The sequence below is a fragment of the Fusarium oxysporum genome, chromosome 6, assembly GCF_000149955.1.
Source record: "Fusarium oxysporum f. sp. lycopersici 4287 chromosome 6, whole genome shotgun sequence".
Taxonomy (NCBI): domain Eukaryota; kingdom Fungi; phylum Ascomycota; class Sordariomycetes; order Hypocreales; family Nectriaceae; genus Fusarium; species Fusarium oxysporum.
Genome location: NC_030991.1, coordinates 222,071 through 239,833, shown reverse-complemented (window position 1 = coordinate 239,833; position 17,763 = coordinate 222,071). Strand labels below are relative to the sequence as shown.

The window sequence follows — 17,763 nt, the reverse complement described above, 5'->3', positions numbered from 1 at the left end:
CCCCTGGCGAGCCATCCACCATTCCATTAGATCTTTGGTTTCTTGTGGCTCCAGCCGCAGATATTGCTTAAGCTCGCTACCTATCGCCGTAGTCTTCGCTGTCCTGCTTTTGACCCATTGCCTGAACACAGCTAGCTTCATATGTCTTTCGTGGTATGTTTGGGGATGTCGCTGTCTCCATAATCGCCTTCTGCTGCTCATCCACCGGCCGGCTGCAGCGGTACCAGTGGTCGAGTAGTCAGACATCAACTTGCTTGTCATTATGGGATCATACGTTCCTTCCAACGAGACGGCTGACATGGTTGAGGCTGAGATGGGCAACGCCTCTAGCACTGATTGCCAGGGTGAAGTCGAGCACATCAAAATTCTGGCCACTGCGCCTGGAACAAACCTCGACTCTTTCTCTGATCTTGACGAGAAGAAGATTCTCCACAAGGTCTGTTCACCCCCGAGCTCCCCCCAGTCTCCTCGCTAAACCGCTTTTCAGATGGATCTTCGCTTGATTCCCATGATCGCAGTGCTTTACCTCTTGCCTTTCCTCGACAGAGGCAACATCGGAAACGCCAAGATTAAGGGTCTTCAGGAAGATCTCAACATGACAGGTATCCAGTACAACTGGTTCCTCACAGTCTTCTTCTTCACCTACGCCGCTTTCGAAGTTCCCCTGAACCTGCTCCTAAAGAAGCTTCGACCCAGCATCTGGCTCCCGACAATCATGGTCGCTTGGGGCATCGTCATGACTCTGATGGGCTTTGTAAAAAACTACCACGGTCTCCTTGTTGCGCGCGCATCTTCCTCGGGCTCACAGAGGCTGGCTCGTTCCCTGGTGTAGCGTCAAGTCTTCTCAGCAGTCCGCAATGGTCCTTTATTCGCTGACTTCTTCCACTGTTGCCTGACGATGTGGTACTACCGACACGAAATTCAATTCCGACAAGCCCTGCCTTTTTCCGTTGCTTCGGTAACCGGCTCCTTCAGTGGCCTGCTTGCCTTTGGCACCGCAAAGATGGATGGTTTCAAGACCACCGCGAGCTTCAAGGTCGGACAGATCGACCGCCTTGCTTATCGACTTCCCTCTTTACCGGGTGACAAAGAAGGGATTTCCCTTACAAAAGACGATACCTACTACGGCTGGGTTACAATAAGAAGCCGGCGGCCAGTTAACGATGTCTTTAAAAGAGAAAATGGTGTTCTTGTAAGCCTGAGTGTAGGGGCAAGTGGTGGAATATATTTGACCCGAGACTCGGGTGGTATCGCGAGGGGAAAGAAGGGGGGACATTCTTCTGCGTTAATGATCTTGACGGCCTGACAATTAGAAGTCTTTTCTACCTTCAAATATAACACTTGGGTTGCCAATCTTCGCTGTAATTGAGTTTTTCTCTGGTCCCTCTCTAGTAAACTGCCTTTTGTAGTCGTTTTAACGGTTCATTCTTCTTCCCCTTGGTTGGAAGCTTGTTAAAAGAGGGCATCTTTTGTAGCAGGGGGACCTTCAGCCGCTGACTTGTGTAAATGAGGGTATCTTCATCGAACTTTTCATCCGGACCGTAGACAATTTCCTCGTTATCGCATAGACGATTCATAAGCTCTTCAGACTTGATATATATAGCTGCTGCGGTCTCCCAGCCCACATAATCGATCTCCTCTATTCCCTTCATAGAATTGAGGTTATCCTGGCTTCCACCAGGCCTCACAGCAATACCAGCCACAAGGAACGACTTTTTTATCACTTCTTGATGGTTTTTTTAACCAATCGAAGGTGGGCAACGATCCAAGTTGTCATGACCTTTTGGTTACTGACTGACCACTCGGTCTTTCCATTTTCCTCTGCTTCTAGTTCATATAATATCATCCCCTGTCGTAGCCACCCTTTAAAGGGTTTATTAATTGCAATATCAAGTGGCTGAAGCAATCCCGTATAGTCTGCAGGCACAAGAGCCGGAGTTCTTAGCTGTTGCTTGAGCTTAGTTTTTACCCCCTCTGGAGGATGGAAAGAGGCAGCATCCATCACCAAAAGGAAATCCTCCGTTTCTGACTTAAAAGTCAATAGACCTTGCTTAATCCACTTCTGGAACAGGACCCCGTTTTCATATGCATGCTCATTGTATATCATAGTAATCCCTGGAGCGTACTGATCACCCCCATCCTTAAAAGTCCTCGCATTATCACCATTAAACCCGTAGAATATGACTGTAAGTGGAAGTCGGCAGATTCCGTTACCGAAGATATGATCGCATATATGACGGTAAAACTGGAATTGTACCCTAGCTAAAGCTTAGAACCAAGCCATATTATAAGATGACGCGCTGAAGTTTAATAACTTTTGACTTCGCAATGCGGAAGATTTTACCTAGTATGCAGTTGGCCTAGTTGGCCAGTCGAGCGGTTTCCCAAGTTGTTCTCTTGCCTTGAACCCCGCGGCTGTGGATGCTTGTCTGGCAGCAGCCATTGGCTCCATGACAGCTGCTATGTTACCCTTCCAGGTGAACTGGGAAACTGCGCCTTCATCGGGGTTCAAGAACTGATCCAATGCTACGACGACAACGAGTTGTTAATTTGCTTGTTTTAATAAGCTCTGGAGACTGAATATTATGCAATCTTGAGGTCAATTAATTACCTTCTGTCATATCTATTATTGGCCGAAGTCGATTCTTAAACCCGCTCCTCGTATGTCAAAACATGTGATTAAGAGCTGTGATCAAAGGCAATATGGATGATTATAGGCGGAATTATGTAAGTCACGTCGGAGCTCAAAATCATTTTGCTGTTGACTCCCGACTAGGGTACCGGCAAAGGTAAGATAGCCAGATGAGCCAAGTATAGGGTCCGATTCAGCTTTATTATTCATTTGGCATAATCAACGCTCTATTTCGATATGATCATTCGAGAAGCCTTATCATCATTGTGTCTTGTTTTACTAAACTAACTCCAGAGTCAAATGGTAAAATAAGAAACTACGGTAGCATCACTACCGATAACAAAGTCTGCGCCGTTGATAAACCGTGCTTCTAACGCCTGACGAAAAAGAAATAAGAATTGATAAAAACTTAAGTATTGAATATTAGCGGCCTCCCTAAAGCTTAGCATATATATAGTAACTTCTGATAGTTAAACTATTATTATTAGTAGATACTAGTAACTACCTTATTAAGTTAGAAAAGGCAGAAAGAAAATTTACGTACCTGCAAGACTTTTTGAGTAGCTATAACGTGTTTTATAAGCGAGTGACCCAAAAATCTCAACCTTCTCAATTAAATCGGCAATAAAAATACCACAAATTATCAGATTAATTAAAACTAATCGCTATATTCTTCTAAATTAACCTCAATTTCCTCCTGACAGGTCCTTATATTATGCCCGGCCCTGCCGCATTTGCTACAATGTAAAACCCTCGGTCCCTTTGACCTTCCGCGACCACCACTTCTCGACGATTCGGCTGCTACCTGCGTATCAACATCCATCTGATCAATTGCTTGTAATGCATCTTCTATAGTCAAAGGCCCTCCTTTCTGTAGTCTAGTCCTTTTCCCCCTCCGGCGTCGCTTTACTATCCGATTCTCTTGTTCAACTTATTGAAGCCTATCCTCTAGTAGGACTATCTTATGGATAAGGATGCTTGTTGCCTTCTCAAAATGCTTAACAGCCTCAATAATTGACTCTGGGGAGCTGCTCTTATGATTTCTAACCCTTCCCTGTAGATATTTAGAATGCGATTGGGCCTCTAGTAGTGTCTTTGGGGTCCTTGCAGTCCAAGGGGTTGAAGGTATTGTGACCTCTGCGGGAGGTGTCGGGGTCCGTAATTGCACATCAAGCTTTGAGATGACATTTTCTGGGTCGAAGGGAGCAAGCCCAGCTCCTCTGAAACCTCCTTTGATATTACTTTCTGTAATAGTAGCTTGGTGGGCGGCATAAAAGGCAGGAAAGAACTCGATCTTGGTGATGTGGTTTATAGAGCATCCTATTAGATGCTCTATTTCTCGCCCATAGGCCTTTTTCAGCGGCCCAAAGCACCCTACATCAAGAGGCTGGAGTAGATGAGAGGCATGAGCAGGCATACAGAGGGTAATAATGTTATTCTCCTTACAATATCTCTCGAATTCGATAGAGTGGTGGCTTTCATGACCATCGAGGATTAAGAGACGATAAGAACCAACTGATCGGTCCTTTATTGATCGATCAAAGTGCTGTAGCCAGTCAAGACCTAGCTGGTTATTGGTCCATCCATTTTCGCTCAATGCAATGACCCAATCGCCGGGGAGGTTGCATTCTCGGTACCAATTGGCAAGATAATATTGGCCTGAACCAATGATGAATGGTGCGATCGATTGACCTTCTGCATTAACCGCTTGAATCACAGTAATCCATTCACGATTTCCAGGCTGTATCTTCTTTGGCATCCCTCGCCTTTCTGAGCTTGTGACGACCATTCCGGGCTCAATCATACCCATCATAAAGCCGGTCTCATCAAAGTTCCAGATATCAGCTAATTAGATACCGTATTTCGCAATCATATTCTCTACGAGGCGAAACCAGCCCTGAATAATAGTCGGATCTTTGCATTTAGCTCTCTTATAGTCATATCTCCGAAATCGACATGCCTTTAGCTCTGGTTGTCGTTGGATAAAGTTATGAACCCAGAGCTTGCCGACTGGTAATGCCTCGCGATCGGCAAGTAGAGAATTAGCCATTTTTTCCACAAAATCGCGCCGAGGGGGGAAACCTCGGGAATCTAGGTCAAGGATAAATTGAACTATCGTCTGTTCCTCTAGATCAGATAGGTTCCGTGATTTTGTGGTTATATCACGCTTTGAATGAATGCCATTCCGGCGGCGACCTAAGGTGCGGTGATTGACCTGATATACAGTCGCCGCCTTTCGGATACTTAATTTCGGGTCATTTTGAAGGGCCTGAAGGGCAAGAAGTATCCTAGCTTCATATGAAGGCTGTGGCATATCGGGTTGTTGAAAGATATTGAATTGAATGATGATAATATAAGTTGAGGGATTTTTGGGTCACTCGCTTATATGGGTCACTCGCTTATAAAACACGTTATATATGAATCCGTTGGGATTCCAAAAAGCATATAGAGCATTTTATTTAGAAGTAGAAAGTCAGTAGAGATAAACTAGTTCAGCACCTATACCCCAGTATATAAAGAGAATTCGAGTCGATTGGTTACATTGAATAATAGTCTAGGAACGTAATACGTCCTACGGAACTCACTGACATATCCATAGAATTATAAATAAAAGAAAAGTCTGCAAGCTACGATATAATAAATAGCTAGCCGCAAAGTTAGGAAGAGTAGCAATATAAAGATCGCTATGGAATATAAAGTCTATTTCCTCAATCCAACTTGAGCCACTTAAATGGCGGACCATCAGTGTAATGCCTTATGTAAGATCCATCTCGACACGAAAGTTGCGACATGTTGCGCTTTTCAGCTGTCCGTTCTGATATGAGCACGCTCCGCTGGTATGTAGCTTGATACACACAAGGGACAGGTATAATGTTGCCTCAGGTACCATAGGGTAATGCAACCCGAATGAAATACATGTCCGCACGACAACCGACGGACAATATCACTATCCGCCATCGCTTCCAAGCATACAGCACTACATAACAATAATGGTCAGTTTCAGGATAAAATTATATCTTGAGCTGAATCGCTTACCAGACGATATTCCCGCGGAGCCAGGAAGAATGCTCCCCTGAGCCAGGTATCTCTATCTCTATTACTTGCTTGTACGTCCGCGGCGGAGCTATCGGGTCTAGCCGTTCTTAATCACTAATCTCGGAGGTCATGCTCCTAACTGACAGGTCGCTCTCAGGATCCTCTTGGATCCGGGATCTGGGTTCTGTCTCATATTGCTCAATTCAAGACTTTTCCATACTTAGCTGGTGAAATAGAGGGCCTATACTTGCTAATATGAGATTGCATACCTGTATAGGATAGGAAGGGCCTAAAAGATCAAAAGGGATATAAAAAACATAATTATAAGTAATAATTTGATCCATTTCTCCGACTGGATAGATCCGGGGCTGGTCGTTGGGACTTGGGATTTATTTGCTATCGCCATGATTGTTGCCGTTTTCTCAATATCACCTGCTCCAGCTTTCCGAAGATCTAGGCACCAGAAGACTAGATTTATGGCGATATGGAACTTGGAGCGAGTACCAGCATCAGGCGCAGTTGTTGTGATCTGCTAGTTGGTGCAACAACCTGGCTTGATTTTGGCGCGGCATCGGCTCTGGCTGGGTGTCATATGATTACAAAGGTTTATGTCTACACCTTCAGAATGACTCCTATCTGACGTAACACAGTCTGTCATACAGTCCGCATTGGAATACCCCGAGTTGCCAGATGAAGTCCATCCATGACGCTGTTTGCATTCTGCGGAACAGAAGATGCTAATTATGTAAGTGAGGACTTTGTGAGCCAGCCTATATCCGTGCTATCCGGGTGGGTATGAAAGATTGATTATCCCGAAAGACTCCATCCCCGATGGACTCGGAGTTGTTCATTTGCCTCGAGTTGGTGGCATGTCGTGCACTAATGACGCCACAGGTCGGGATGCGCACTGTACGCCGTTTCCAACTTCATTTTTGTTGGAAAATCCGGAGATTCCTCTCTCTTTCAAGATTCAGAATAGTAGCCTGAAAGTCCTATAGTCAGAGTTTAAAAGCCTTAGATGAAGTCACCTGGAGATATAAACCGGCCAAGAACTATTATCTCAAGACTTAATAACAAGTTTAATAAAATATATATTTTCACTCAGCACCCCTGCCCAATATAAACAACATTCTTTTTCCACTCCTCTGCAAATCACCTATGTGCTATCACGTCTGTGTGCTGGCCCTCTTGATGCTTAGGTCGCTGATTCAGAGTCGATTGAAGATGCATCTTATCTTGCATATATGGTACCCATATAACCTATAGGACGATTCACAAATCAAAAGCCACAACGGTTGCGTTGCGTTTTACATCCTGCATTCCGTATATCAGCGTAAAGACGTCAATAGATCCTCTGTAAGTCTGAGCTATCCCTGCATTCTGGCCTAAGCCAAGTTCATTGTTTTAACACCGTGAAATGTCTTTTCGAATTTGAATGTCCTAGTCTATAACATTGCATTCTTCTGATCCACGTATTCGAAAACCCTTCGCCTTTGTTATCGCTCTGGTCCGTTGTTCGTTTCCTCTCCCACAGCGCTCTCAGGCATCAAGAATTACGGGTCAATAACGCTCGCCTACGCCGCTTTTTCTTAACTAGTTTGGTATGAAGTACGACTGCCATGTCGGTTATGATGTTGATGGGTGCGCGACGATTGTCGCACTGCTTCCCGCCGACTTTGTTCATACCAGGTGCTTAATGATGTTCCTTGGTATTTCAGATCGCTATCATCAATCTCGGTGATTGTGACATAGTGGAATGAGTTCTGGTTCGTGGGTGGCATCATGGACATATCATATCGACTTGTGTTGTATCCTTGGTGATGAGGCGAGCCAGGTATGACAATTATACTAAGGCCATATAAGGGCATATAACAGAATACAGAGAGATGGTTTGAGGCAGACGAAGGGATGTAAATTAAATTTATAGACGTATTATATGAAGTATGTGATACCATGGGTGGGAACATTTTATTGCATATGTTTATGTGCAAATAGGCTAATGCTCTTGTCTATAAACCAGCCATACGAGGTAGAATATGTGGTCGGAAGGCCCTCCCAATCCGTTTATAAGATGCATTACGCCATGCAAACTACGAAAAGAATTTTCATTTTTATATTTCATTTAAACTTTCATTTTTTTAGTTGACGCATTGCTATTTTAACTTGACATTGTTTTCAGAGCGTCTAGATTTATCATATGATCTTCCATATTATGAGAGTAGCTTCATCTTTGTGTTTGAAGTTACCAAGCTTTGCTACTGCATGACGGAAACCTTTACACAGATCAGGCCATATGAACTGCATGCTACCCGGTAATTGCTTAATTGGCTGGTGTCGCCCAATTGTTGGTAACTTGTGATACGAATTCGTTCTTTGTGCAATCTCTGTGTCTGAGTGATCCATGAGGTCTAGACTCCATTACATCGATCCATATGGCTTGGTCACTTTTGCTCATCACACGTAACAAACCCTTGTGCTTCCGATTGTCGAGAACGGTCGACAGGTAAGCCGCCAACCTTCCGATATCCGGAAGGGTCCATCCACAAGCAAGGAGGGATATCTCATGTCTGCCACGTGGTTGTTTAAAATTGAACTTATTCCAAAAGATGTTCACTTGCACTAAACATTTGGCAGCTGGCGGTCGTTGTTGACGAAATTTCTTCTCGCAAGTACGTAGCGTGAAATTTCTCCGTCACTCGAAGCCAAACCATCTTCTTCCTTGAGCACTTTCTTCCCCTCATTTTCTCTCATAGCACGTGCCGATTCGATTCGACAAACTGTACCGTAGAAAGCAGCGTGACAAGGTGGCTGATAAAACCGCATGGCTAAATGGCCATCCACCACACTCTGCCTTGTCCCTCCTCCGCTCGAGATAGACTAACCGCAGCTTGACCTATGGTTGCATTTGATGGATGAGTTAGTATTAAATACTGTAGGAGTTTCCACTAAGAAATCCCCAACTCTGACTATCTATTCGACAATTGACCAGAATAATGTTCTGCCTCATTGAAAATATCATTGGGGGATTCAGATCACCCTATTACTCTGCGTATAGCCTAGAGGCCAGATCAGTCACAAATCAGCTGTAAAGTCGCACCAAACTCTCTGAACCCTCGCGTTGATCGAGAAACCTTCTCACACGGCCAATACTTCAAAATAGAATACTATATACTTTGGTTAAGCCCCTCGACTAAAATACCTTCGTGCGTTAACCCGTAAATGCAACGTAATACGGTACTGGGGGATTAAACACGCCACGAAAGGCGGGATGTAGCTAGTAAAATTCAAAATCACATTCGAAGCCCGTAATGACTTAACTCTGACATCACCAAAACAGTCAAAGAAAATTCAATTATTATCCAATTGATCAGTAATATAATAGGCGCACGGCTGCGTCCCCTTATCGACCGTTGCAGACGATTGAGGAGGGCTCGCATAGGTAATAATCCCACACTCCCGGCAAGTTAAGCGAGCCATGGAAACAGTAACTTAGGTCAAGCCCTCTTGATCGGATTTAAATGCTCCCGTCTTCTCTTACCCCTCCCTTTAACTTGGTGATCCGGTGTCGACTCGAAGTATCGTCTGCAACTTGAAGCATTCGAACCAATCCAGACCGATGGATCTCTCTACCAAGCCGTTGCCTTGAGGGATGCATCTGCAACTGTATGAATGGCAATCTGGATGAGTCGAGACCGTACTCATCGAGATCCAGCTCCTGCTGTGGCATACTTGGGCATTGTAGAGGGAGCTTTACCCATTCTACCCACTCCTGATTGGTCAATTAGATCTTATCATTTGATAAGATTGTAGGATTGTGGATGCTGAAGTACTTGAGGAGTCGACTAATTTTATACTTCTCAATATATATTATGGTGACCTCTCACATGAGTTCAGATGCTACCGAACATGCTGCCTGCTACTGCCTACCTGCAGCACACTTGGCACTATGTTGAATAATTCACCCATTTGCATTTGTCACGAGGGTCATACGATTGATCAGACTGGCTGCCCGGAGGTCCGAACTTCCAGACAGAGGTTGGTATCGACTATGTCTCCCAAAAAGCAAGTGCTGTAACACACAGGCCCTGGAAGCCCTATTGACAGACCAACCCTATTCAGTCACAAGATAGATATCAAGAGCTTTTCTATGACTATGTTTGCAACCTGCCACTGAATGCAACAGTATATATATGTAGCAAGAAACCTTTGCGCGGAATCAACATAGTTCTCATCACCTTCCCTGCCAGTTACTACTGGCATCCACATCGATATATTGTTTTATATTCAACCTTTGTTATATGGATCTCTAACCATGTTCTCTCACAGGATTCATTATCCCATACCGTCCTAAAACACCCTCCACGCCTAATCTCTCCTTGCCGGTGCCCAGTATTGCTTCTAGTGCTCCTCTGAATATTGCCTCGATTCCCACCGAGAAACTTTCAATCTGGACCTTCTTTCGATATGCCAGAGGTTCGGAGCTCGAGTTCAAGCCAAAAGAGACGTCTGATTGAAGTGGGAAGTCCTCAACTAAACGCCTACATTACTGTATCGCCTGTTGGGATAAGAAGAAGAGTTGGAGTACAATGTACAAATCAGGAGCCCGGGATCATCTTCACCTCAATCAACCATCTCTGTGGAAGAGATGGCTGGATATGGAAGACCGGCAAACCTCTTCCAAGCCTAAATTTATGCCTGGCCAGCAGGTCATAAATTTGTTTTTGCTTCAAAAGGATGAGGCTTCGAGAGAACTGGTCGTCCGAGAGGCTTATGATCGGCCGCGACATCTCCAGGCGTTGCTACCACTCTGTGCTAGAAGGAGGCTTCCTCTCAATGCTATTCAGTGGCCAGAACTCCATGATCTCCTCCTCTCTGCTAATCCAGTGATCTCGGGTCTTGCACAGTTTAGCAGAAGAACATTTACTCGTGCTCTGGCTCTCAACTACGAGAGATATCGTCAAATACTCCAGAACAACATCTAAGAAGCTATTGGGGATATCCATATATCAACAGATATGTGGACATCTCCAGCTCGAAAGGCATACCTCTGCATCTGTGTTAGGTGGATCTCCCAGGATTACCAGTTCAAACACGGGATGCTAGCACTCCCACAGGTGCTCTTTAGCCACTCTGGAGAAATCCAGGCGGCCATCATCCTCCGCACCCTTAAATCATTCGGGATAACAACTAAACTCGGCTATCACACTGGAGATAACGCCACTTCAAACGATACTCTGCTCATAGAGCTCTCTCGGTCTCTAAAACTTGAATTTGGAGTTCGTATCCACTAGCTTTTAGATGGGTATTCACTTATATCGAACAGATTGATTATGATCCAACCACGCACCGCATCCGCTGCCTCGATCATATTCTTAACCTTGCCCTTCAAGCCTTTCTCCTTGCCACCTCAAAAGAAGCACTCAAAGCTGCTCTGGCGGCTATTGAAGAGACGGAAGACACCGACCCTTACGAGCTATTCTCCGCCTATCTCGATGTACCGGTCGTTAAGGATAATGAGGCCTCTATAAGAGCTCATGAACAAGCCCAGAGAAGAGAGGGTAAAGTTAAAGCGAAACATAGAGGTTTCGAAGGCTGGGGTGCTACTACTGCGCTCCAGAAGCTTCATAACCTTGCTGTATGGCTTCGAAACAGCTCTATCCATCATGACCGATGGATAGAGGCTGTCGGCATTACATTGGGGATTGATAATGACACTCGATGGTCCTCATGGTATCACCTCATCAAGTGTACGACACGCAAGGAGCGAGAGATTAAGGACTTCATTGATAAACACCATGAATGCGATAACTTTCGACTCAATCGTGTTAAGTGGGATACACTTAAGCGTACGGAGAGGTTTCTCTCTGTATTCGCTAGTGGTACGCTATGAGTTGAAGGCAGTGAGGCTTCATTATCCCAGCGCCTTACCCTGATGGATGCTATCCTCACCTTCTTTGAGGATCAAAAGGTTTATCTCATTCATCAAGATAATACATAAAGCTGATGTTTTATAGGTGCTATATAAATCAGGCCCAGAGAAGGACCTCCGCATGGTTCATTCTATTGAGATGGGCTAGTTTATCCTTGATAAATACTACGCCCTTATTGAGTCAACGCCAGTTTACGCCGCCGTGATACTTCTCGATCCCTCGAAGCGGAAGCATTATCTTCTTCAGAACTGGCCTGAAGAGTGGCATCAGAAGACTATTGATGCTGCTTATTCGATCTGGCAGAAGGAATACGCGCATCTTCCTCATGAATCACTCCCTGCTGCTGCTGATATCGATACGTATCATCCATTTTCGAAGAAGAGGGTAGAGAATGAATTAGAGAGGCTGAAACGTCGCCTAAGAGTTTAACCTACTTCGCAAGAGGATGAAGATATGTTTATGGCGGTTATTGAAGATAAAACTATCCATCTTGATGCTCTAAAGATAACTCCTCTCCGGTAGTAGTTAGTTCAAGAGCAGCGCCGGCGCTATCCTCGTCTCCACCTCCACCGTATGGCCATCAATATCCTCTCAATCGCACCCTCATCCGCTGAACCAGAACAACAATTCTCGGGCGCATGCCGGACGCAGAGCTAGGATAGGCTTAGGTTATCGCCAGAGAACCTACAAAGGTTAGAGTGCATGGGGAACTGGTTTGCAAGGAAGCTGATCTCTTCGGAGGAGCTGCTAATGATGATAGTAGAGGCTATGGACATGGAGGATGAGATGAATATTGATTTCAATGAGGAGGATTGGGGCATATAATATAAAGTGGCATATGTAGAAAAATTGAGCATCCTTACAGCATCTACCTTCCCTACCTGCCTTATGGTCTACCCACCAATCTACCCACGACCGGTACTCTATCCACTACTCTACAATGCCCAAGTATGATATCAGATGTCATTTCAAATCTAGAGGTTTGGATTTGTTTGATTTGAAATAAGATTTTGGCATATTTGATTGATTTGTTTGGCAGTTTGTTTGATTGAATTTGATCTGTGAGCAGCGCTGAACCGTCCGCGTACTGACCGCCGTTTTCTGGGTGTTTGAGACATGGCAAACACGACAGAACGTAATAGATAGAAAACAATAGAGTGCTGGTCATTAGGATATGAGATGCCCTTGAATTAACCGTTAAATCCTGGTTAGGTTAGTACAGTGACCGCGAAAATCTGGTTGGTTGGAGAGATTCTATGCTAAGAGCCGAAGAGGCTAGCTCAATGACCACGAAATTCAAAAGGGTAATTTCTGCTGACCCGATGGCTTTGTTTAGCGCCTCATCATGGTGTATAGAAGGCAGCTAAGACCCCACCTGATCGTCTTCCAGCCGTGGTCGTTGCGGAGATCTTTTCTTCCATTTTGTACCTACGTCAAGCGAGAAGAGGCAATCTCCCAAATCCTCTTGACTCACATCCATTTGATGCAGAATGATGAGGGCCATCATGCCAGCGGCCGTCCTCGTCGCATCTTCGGCAACGCCGTCACTTATGGCGAATTCTACCGTCAGAATGACATCCGTTCCATGCGGTAGGACGTGGTTAATCCGCGTTCCCATTTGTCTGAGCTGAAATTGCAGTGTTCTTTAGTGGGTCCCGCGTTGAAAGCTGCGTCGCGCCAGCTGGACAAATCGACATTCAGGCCTGTCCTTTTTGTTCTGTGAGAGAATCAACACACGACCAGGCTATCGTCAATCGACCACTTCTTCATTGAAGATGAGCTGCCCCTGCGCGAATTACTATGTGAGCTTCCATACCTGGCTCGAGGTCCAGAGTACTAATCGCGAAGAGGGCTCTATCAAGTGTCCCAACTGGGTTCAGATTTTCGGCGGCTACTGCGATATCTATATGGTGTGCCTTTCTCAAGCTCAATTGAGTCGTTTCCATGCTGACCCCGAATGTGTACTAGATCGCATGCACTGGAATACCGATGAAGAATTTGTTACCACATGCCTCGTCCCCAATGAGCGATGTCAAAACTATGAGCGGGACGTTCTGGGGGAATAAGGCGGCAGCTAATCCTCTGTTGGAAGCACAACTATGCTACTCCTCGATCCGTCTAGACACTCTTCTTACAGATCTGGATGAATCAGGATTATGAGAGGAAAATGACGATGGTTCATGTTTTCTCCGGGATTATTTCTACCAGTGGAAGCCGCAATGAATGTGGAAGTAGCGGAAAGTTCCGTGAGAGCTCCATTCTAAGCTCGCGCAGCCGTGACGCAAGTCATGATATTCTTATCTAAACATTGGCCAAGGCGAACGACCTTGCCGCTGTGCTACTGGAAACTTCATAGCCAGTCCTATCGCGGCCGCGAGTCTCGGGATGACGCATTCTGACGGTTCTACCAGCTTTCACAAACGTTCTCGCTAGAACCTGCCTCTTTCTGGGTGTATGTCTCACCCCCGCGATGCGGACCCCCGGAGCCCAGAGATCGAGTGCCCAGGCTTCCTCGCGTCATGCCGTCCTATAAATTCAGGAAGAGCTTGCAAAGTGCCCCACAGACTGGAGCTTTGACCTTATTATTGTTACCTATGTCTGTATCTCTTATTGCGACTACCCAACGACTTCGCTCATCACCGACCCACGACAACACCGCCTCCGAAACCCTCCTGAACACCTTGGTAATCTGATTAATCGACTGCGGCGTCAAGGTCTCACACTCTTCAATCACCATGTGCGATCCCCCTTCGTCCAACACAACTGTCGATAGCCCGCCCTCTGGTTAGCAATCCCGCCGTCGACAGAACTGCCCCTCAAGGTTTTCTTTTTTTCTTTTTTCTTTTTCAGCCCTGCCCCGCCTTCCGACACTGCCCCCGACACTGCATACTGACCATTCCAGCGCTCACAATCACTCCGAACATCAAGGCGCCAGCGAATATTCCTCCCAAGACGGATAAGTCTCGCCCGCACGTTTGCGGCACTTGCCAGCGCTCGTTCGCCCGATTGGAACATCTCAAGCGACACGATCGCTCCCACACCAAGGAGAAACCCTTCGAGTGTCCTGAATGCTCACGATGCTTCGCCCGCAGTGATCTGCTACTGCGTCACCGGCAGAAGCTGCACCAGACCTCGGTTCCCTCGTCACGTCCCCGAAATCGTCGCGGCTCTGCCAGCAGCGTCGCCCTCGCCCAGAGCCGAGCTCGCAAGAATAGCGTCGCACGACCCAATCCAACTGCATCCAATGCACCAGCTGATTCTATGAGGCCGCGGGCAAACACTGTCACCCATGTTGACGGCAGCACGATGCAGATGATGGCTGCTGCGGACACCTCCGTCGTCCGAGGCATGTACCCTAGCCATACCCATAGCCGACACTCGAGTCTGGCCGGTTCGCCCATCCACAGCTTGGACCATGATTCTGGTGGCATGTCAGCTGCCATAGGACTCCGAGATGTGCAGAACTGGCTGCCCAAGCTGGAAACGCACACCTTGGGCGGCCCAGAGTTCAGCAACGGCCTGCAGACAGCGCCGCCAATGGCCGCCTTCAACACTGAATTCGACCTTGAGGACTTCCTTTTCGGACCAAGCTCGACGACAAACCCCAATACCCTCCATTACAGTGATTTACCGCAATCGAGGGCGTTGGAACAGGCCTCATCGTTTGCGCCGTCTTGTAATGAGATACCATTGAGTCAAACCCTCGACGAGGATTTTGACTGTTTTACTGGATTTGAGCATCAGATATTCTTTCACATGAGCGAGGATCTGGTGGACGGATCTAGTCCGTCCACCATCAGCACGAGGAGGAGCACGATTAGCGATGCTATGTTAGATGGTTCAATCCACCCCTCGCCGACCAGGACGAGTACGATGTGGCAACCCTCCGTGATGGACTTTCAGCGTGGGAGTAGTATGCTATAAAACCCGACTCCTGCCTTGTTCGGATTATGTGAAGCCTTCCTTTTCATACCTCATCCCTTTTTTCCTAAGTCATTTCCTTGATTCCTTGCTTACCATCCCTAATCTTCATGCATTTCATATCGAAATCAGACTCACAGTTCGCAACTTCACAACTATAAAAAATAAGAATCAAACCATGCCTTGCCGTTGAACGAATCGAAATACTCGAAAACCTACGCAAACACTCAGCAGTGGCATGCAAGAACCTCATTGCCTCCCTCCTGGCTTGTACGGCCACAGCTGTACCCACGCTATTGCATGCAATCGAGCCAGCGACTGTGGCCGCTATAACTGCCTCAAATGAATACTTGGAGCTAGATGTCGTATTCAATAATGTTCACGATATCAACGCAAGAAGTTTTGGGTTTGCGGCCGATGAGGAAAACAAGCTTCTCAAGCGATATAATGAGGGCCGATGCAACCTCTTTATTCGTATCGACTCGTCTCATGGAGCGATCATTGACTCGAAGAAAACGTCCAAAATGGAGTTATATCTATACGACGACAAGAATGAACTAATCAGTCATCTTCTTCAGTCCGATATTCAACAGGGCAATGCTTTAAACTCATAGAACGCTGACGGCGCTGACTGAAAATCCAGGATGAGTAGATGGCTACGTGCTTTTTGAACAACGTATATTGCTGTTACCTGCCTGCACACTGCTCTCATGGGCTGCAGCCGCTGGATAATGGCGTCTTCAATGTATCCAAGGCTGCCTACCGAAAAGAACTGCAGAAACTCGCCAGCCTGACCGATTCTGCGCCGGTAGACAAGGTCAACTTCATCAAGGGCTATGCCAAGGCCAGGGAAGTGGGTATGACGAAGAAAAATATACTCTCAGGCTGGAGAGTGACTGGAAACTGGCCGATTTCACGGCGGAAAGCGCTCATACATCCTGAGATTCAGCCGGACAAGAAGGAAGCAACGCCCGGGTCGGACGGCCACCGAGACGGGCAAGTCGACTCTGATAATACGCCAAAGACCAGCCGCCACATCCGAGATATGGGGAAGAACAAGAGCCCATCAACAAGAAGGCGCTATTCTGTGATATCGAAAGGGTTTGAAGCTCAAGAGTCAAAGATCGCCTCTCTGAGCACCAGAATAGCCAGTCTGGAGGAGGAAGTTGGTCGGTTGAGCTGCTCAACCGGCCAACTACACCGAAACCCACCGGTTGATCGATTGGTGTATTACTCATACACTTACATCAATCAACCTGAACCCTCGACGTGATCAACTACCCTACATCGGCGACCCTGGTTGATGTAGGTGTAGTGGACAAACACCTTCCTTTGTCATCACACTTTCTTGGCATACAATTGTTAAGAAAGTGGCCCTGTCTACACCTAAATCCTTAACAAGTGCACAACAGACACCTCAATTTGCGCTTTGCGCAGCCGCAAGCCGCGGCGATGGCTTCGTCTACGACGAACCCGCCCGCTGCTCCGGACCCCTTCGATTTAGGGATCCACACTCCCGCCAATCTGAACCGAGGAGCCCGTGCAGCCCTCTTACAGAACAGCCCTGCGGCCGTGAACGGCACCATTGGTGTTTCACCCGGTCCCAGGCGGATGGCTCAGACACCATCCTCACCACTTAATGCCGCTACCATTGCTGCTGCAGCTACGGAAGGAGCTAAGCGCGCCAGCCCCTCATCGACTTTTGAACAGCAACCAGTCTCTATAATCGAATCAGCCAATGATCTCGCGCGCGAACGCATAGAGGAGTATAATGCCAAACTTATGGTATTCCAGGCGTTCTGCGCTAAGTTCGAAGAAGCCGCACAACAATTCACCACCGGACCGCAACGACGTTTCGCTCAACAGTTTGCCGACAGCTTCCTTGACTCCTGGAAACGAGAACTCTCCAGTGCCGGACCTACCATCCCCAAGCCTACCTACAGCAGCGTAGCCGCTGCCTCGCCTCGCACTGACCGTGACCGTCTAACCCACAGACAACAACAACAACATGGACGCCGACAAACAGATCCACCTCATCGCCAAGGGCAACAAACGACCATCGCCCCACCCCGACAGGATCTCCGCGTCTTCATCCGTCTAGGAGCCGAGGCTCCGGCCAGGGCCCACAGTGGCTATGCAATCCGGACCTTGATCCGGGAGAAACTCGGCGCCGTCTCGGACAAGATCCGGCAGGTGTTCCAGGTCCGGTCCGGATGGGCCGTCCTGGCTGCCGACTCGGCAACA

At 46.9% G+C, this 17,763-nt stretch overlaps 5 protein-coding genes across 5 annotated transcripts; 4 read left to right on the top strand and 1 right to left on the bottom strand.

Moving 5' to 3' along the window:
- Nucleotides 1–262: 262 nt before the first annotated feature.
- Nucleotides 263–832, top strand: FOXG_06982 (uncharacterized protein; the record flags this gene model as incomplete). The annotated part of the gene is made up of 2 exons (XM_018385619.1): nucleotides 263–436; nucleotides 488–832. 2 exons carry the CDS (start codon nucleotides 263–265, stop codon nucleotides 830–832), a joined length of 519 nt encoding a protein of 172 aa, XP_018244223.1.
- Nucleotides 833–1,388: 556 nt separating this feature from the next.
- FOXG_19596 (uncharacterized protein) lies at nucleotides 1,389–1,652 on the bottom strand (the record flags this gene model as incomplete). The annotated part of the gene is made up of 1 exon (XM_018399840.1): nucleotides 1,389–1,652. One exon carries the CDS (start codon nucleotides 1,650–1,652, stop codon nucleotides 1,389–1,391), a length of 264 nt encoding a protein of 87 aa, XP_018244222.1.
- Nucleotides 1,653–10,254: 8,602 nt separating this feature from the next.
- FOXG_19595 (uncharacterized protein) lies at nucleotides 10,255–10,650 on the top strand (the record flags this gene model as incomplete). The annotated part of the gene is made up of 1 exon (XM_018399839.1): nucleotides 10,255–10,650. The coding sequence occupies one exon, from the start codon at nucleotides 10,255–10,257 to the stop codon at nucleotides 10,648–10,650; it is 396 nt and encodes a 131-aa protein (XP_018244221.1).
- Nucleotides 10,651–10,683: 33 nt separating this feature from the next.
- Nucleotides 10,684–12,027, top strand: FOXG_19594 (uncharacterized protein; the record flags this gene model as incomplete). Its single annotated transcript, XM_018399838.1, has 6 exons — nucleotides 10,684–10,944; nucleotides 10,992–11,231; nucleotides 11,286–11,490; nucleotides 11,560–11,636; nucleotides 11,683–11,721; nucleotides 11,746–12,027. The coding sequence occupies 6 exons, from the start codon at nucleotides 10,684–10,686 to the stop codon at nucleotides 12,025–12,027; spliced, it is 1,104 nt and encodes a 367-aa protein (XP_018244220.1).
- Nucleotides 12,028–14,333: 2,306 nt separating this feature from the next.
- Nucleotides 14,334–15,522, top strand: FOXG_19593 (uncharacterized protein; the record flags this gene model as incomplete). The annotated part of the gene is made up of 2 exons (XM_018399837.1): nucleotides 14,334–14,382; nucleotides 14,501–15,522. 2 exons carry the CDS (start codon nucleotides 14,334–14,336, stop codon nucleotides 15,520–15,522), a joined length of 1,071 nt encoding a protein of 356 aa, XP_018244219.1.
- Nucleotides 15,523–17,763: the final 2,241 nt, after the last annotated feature.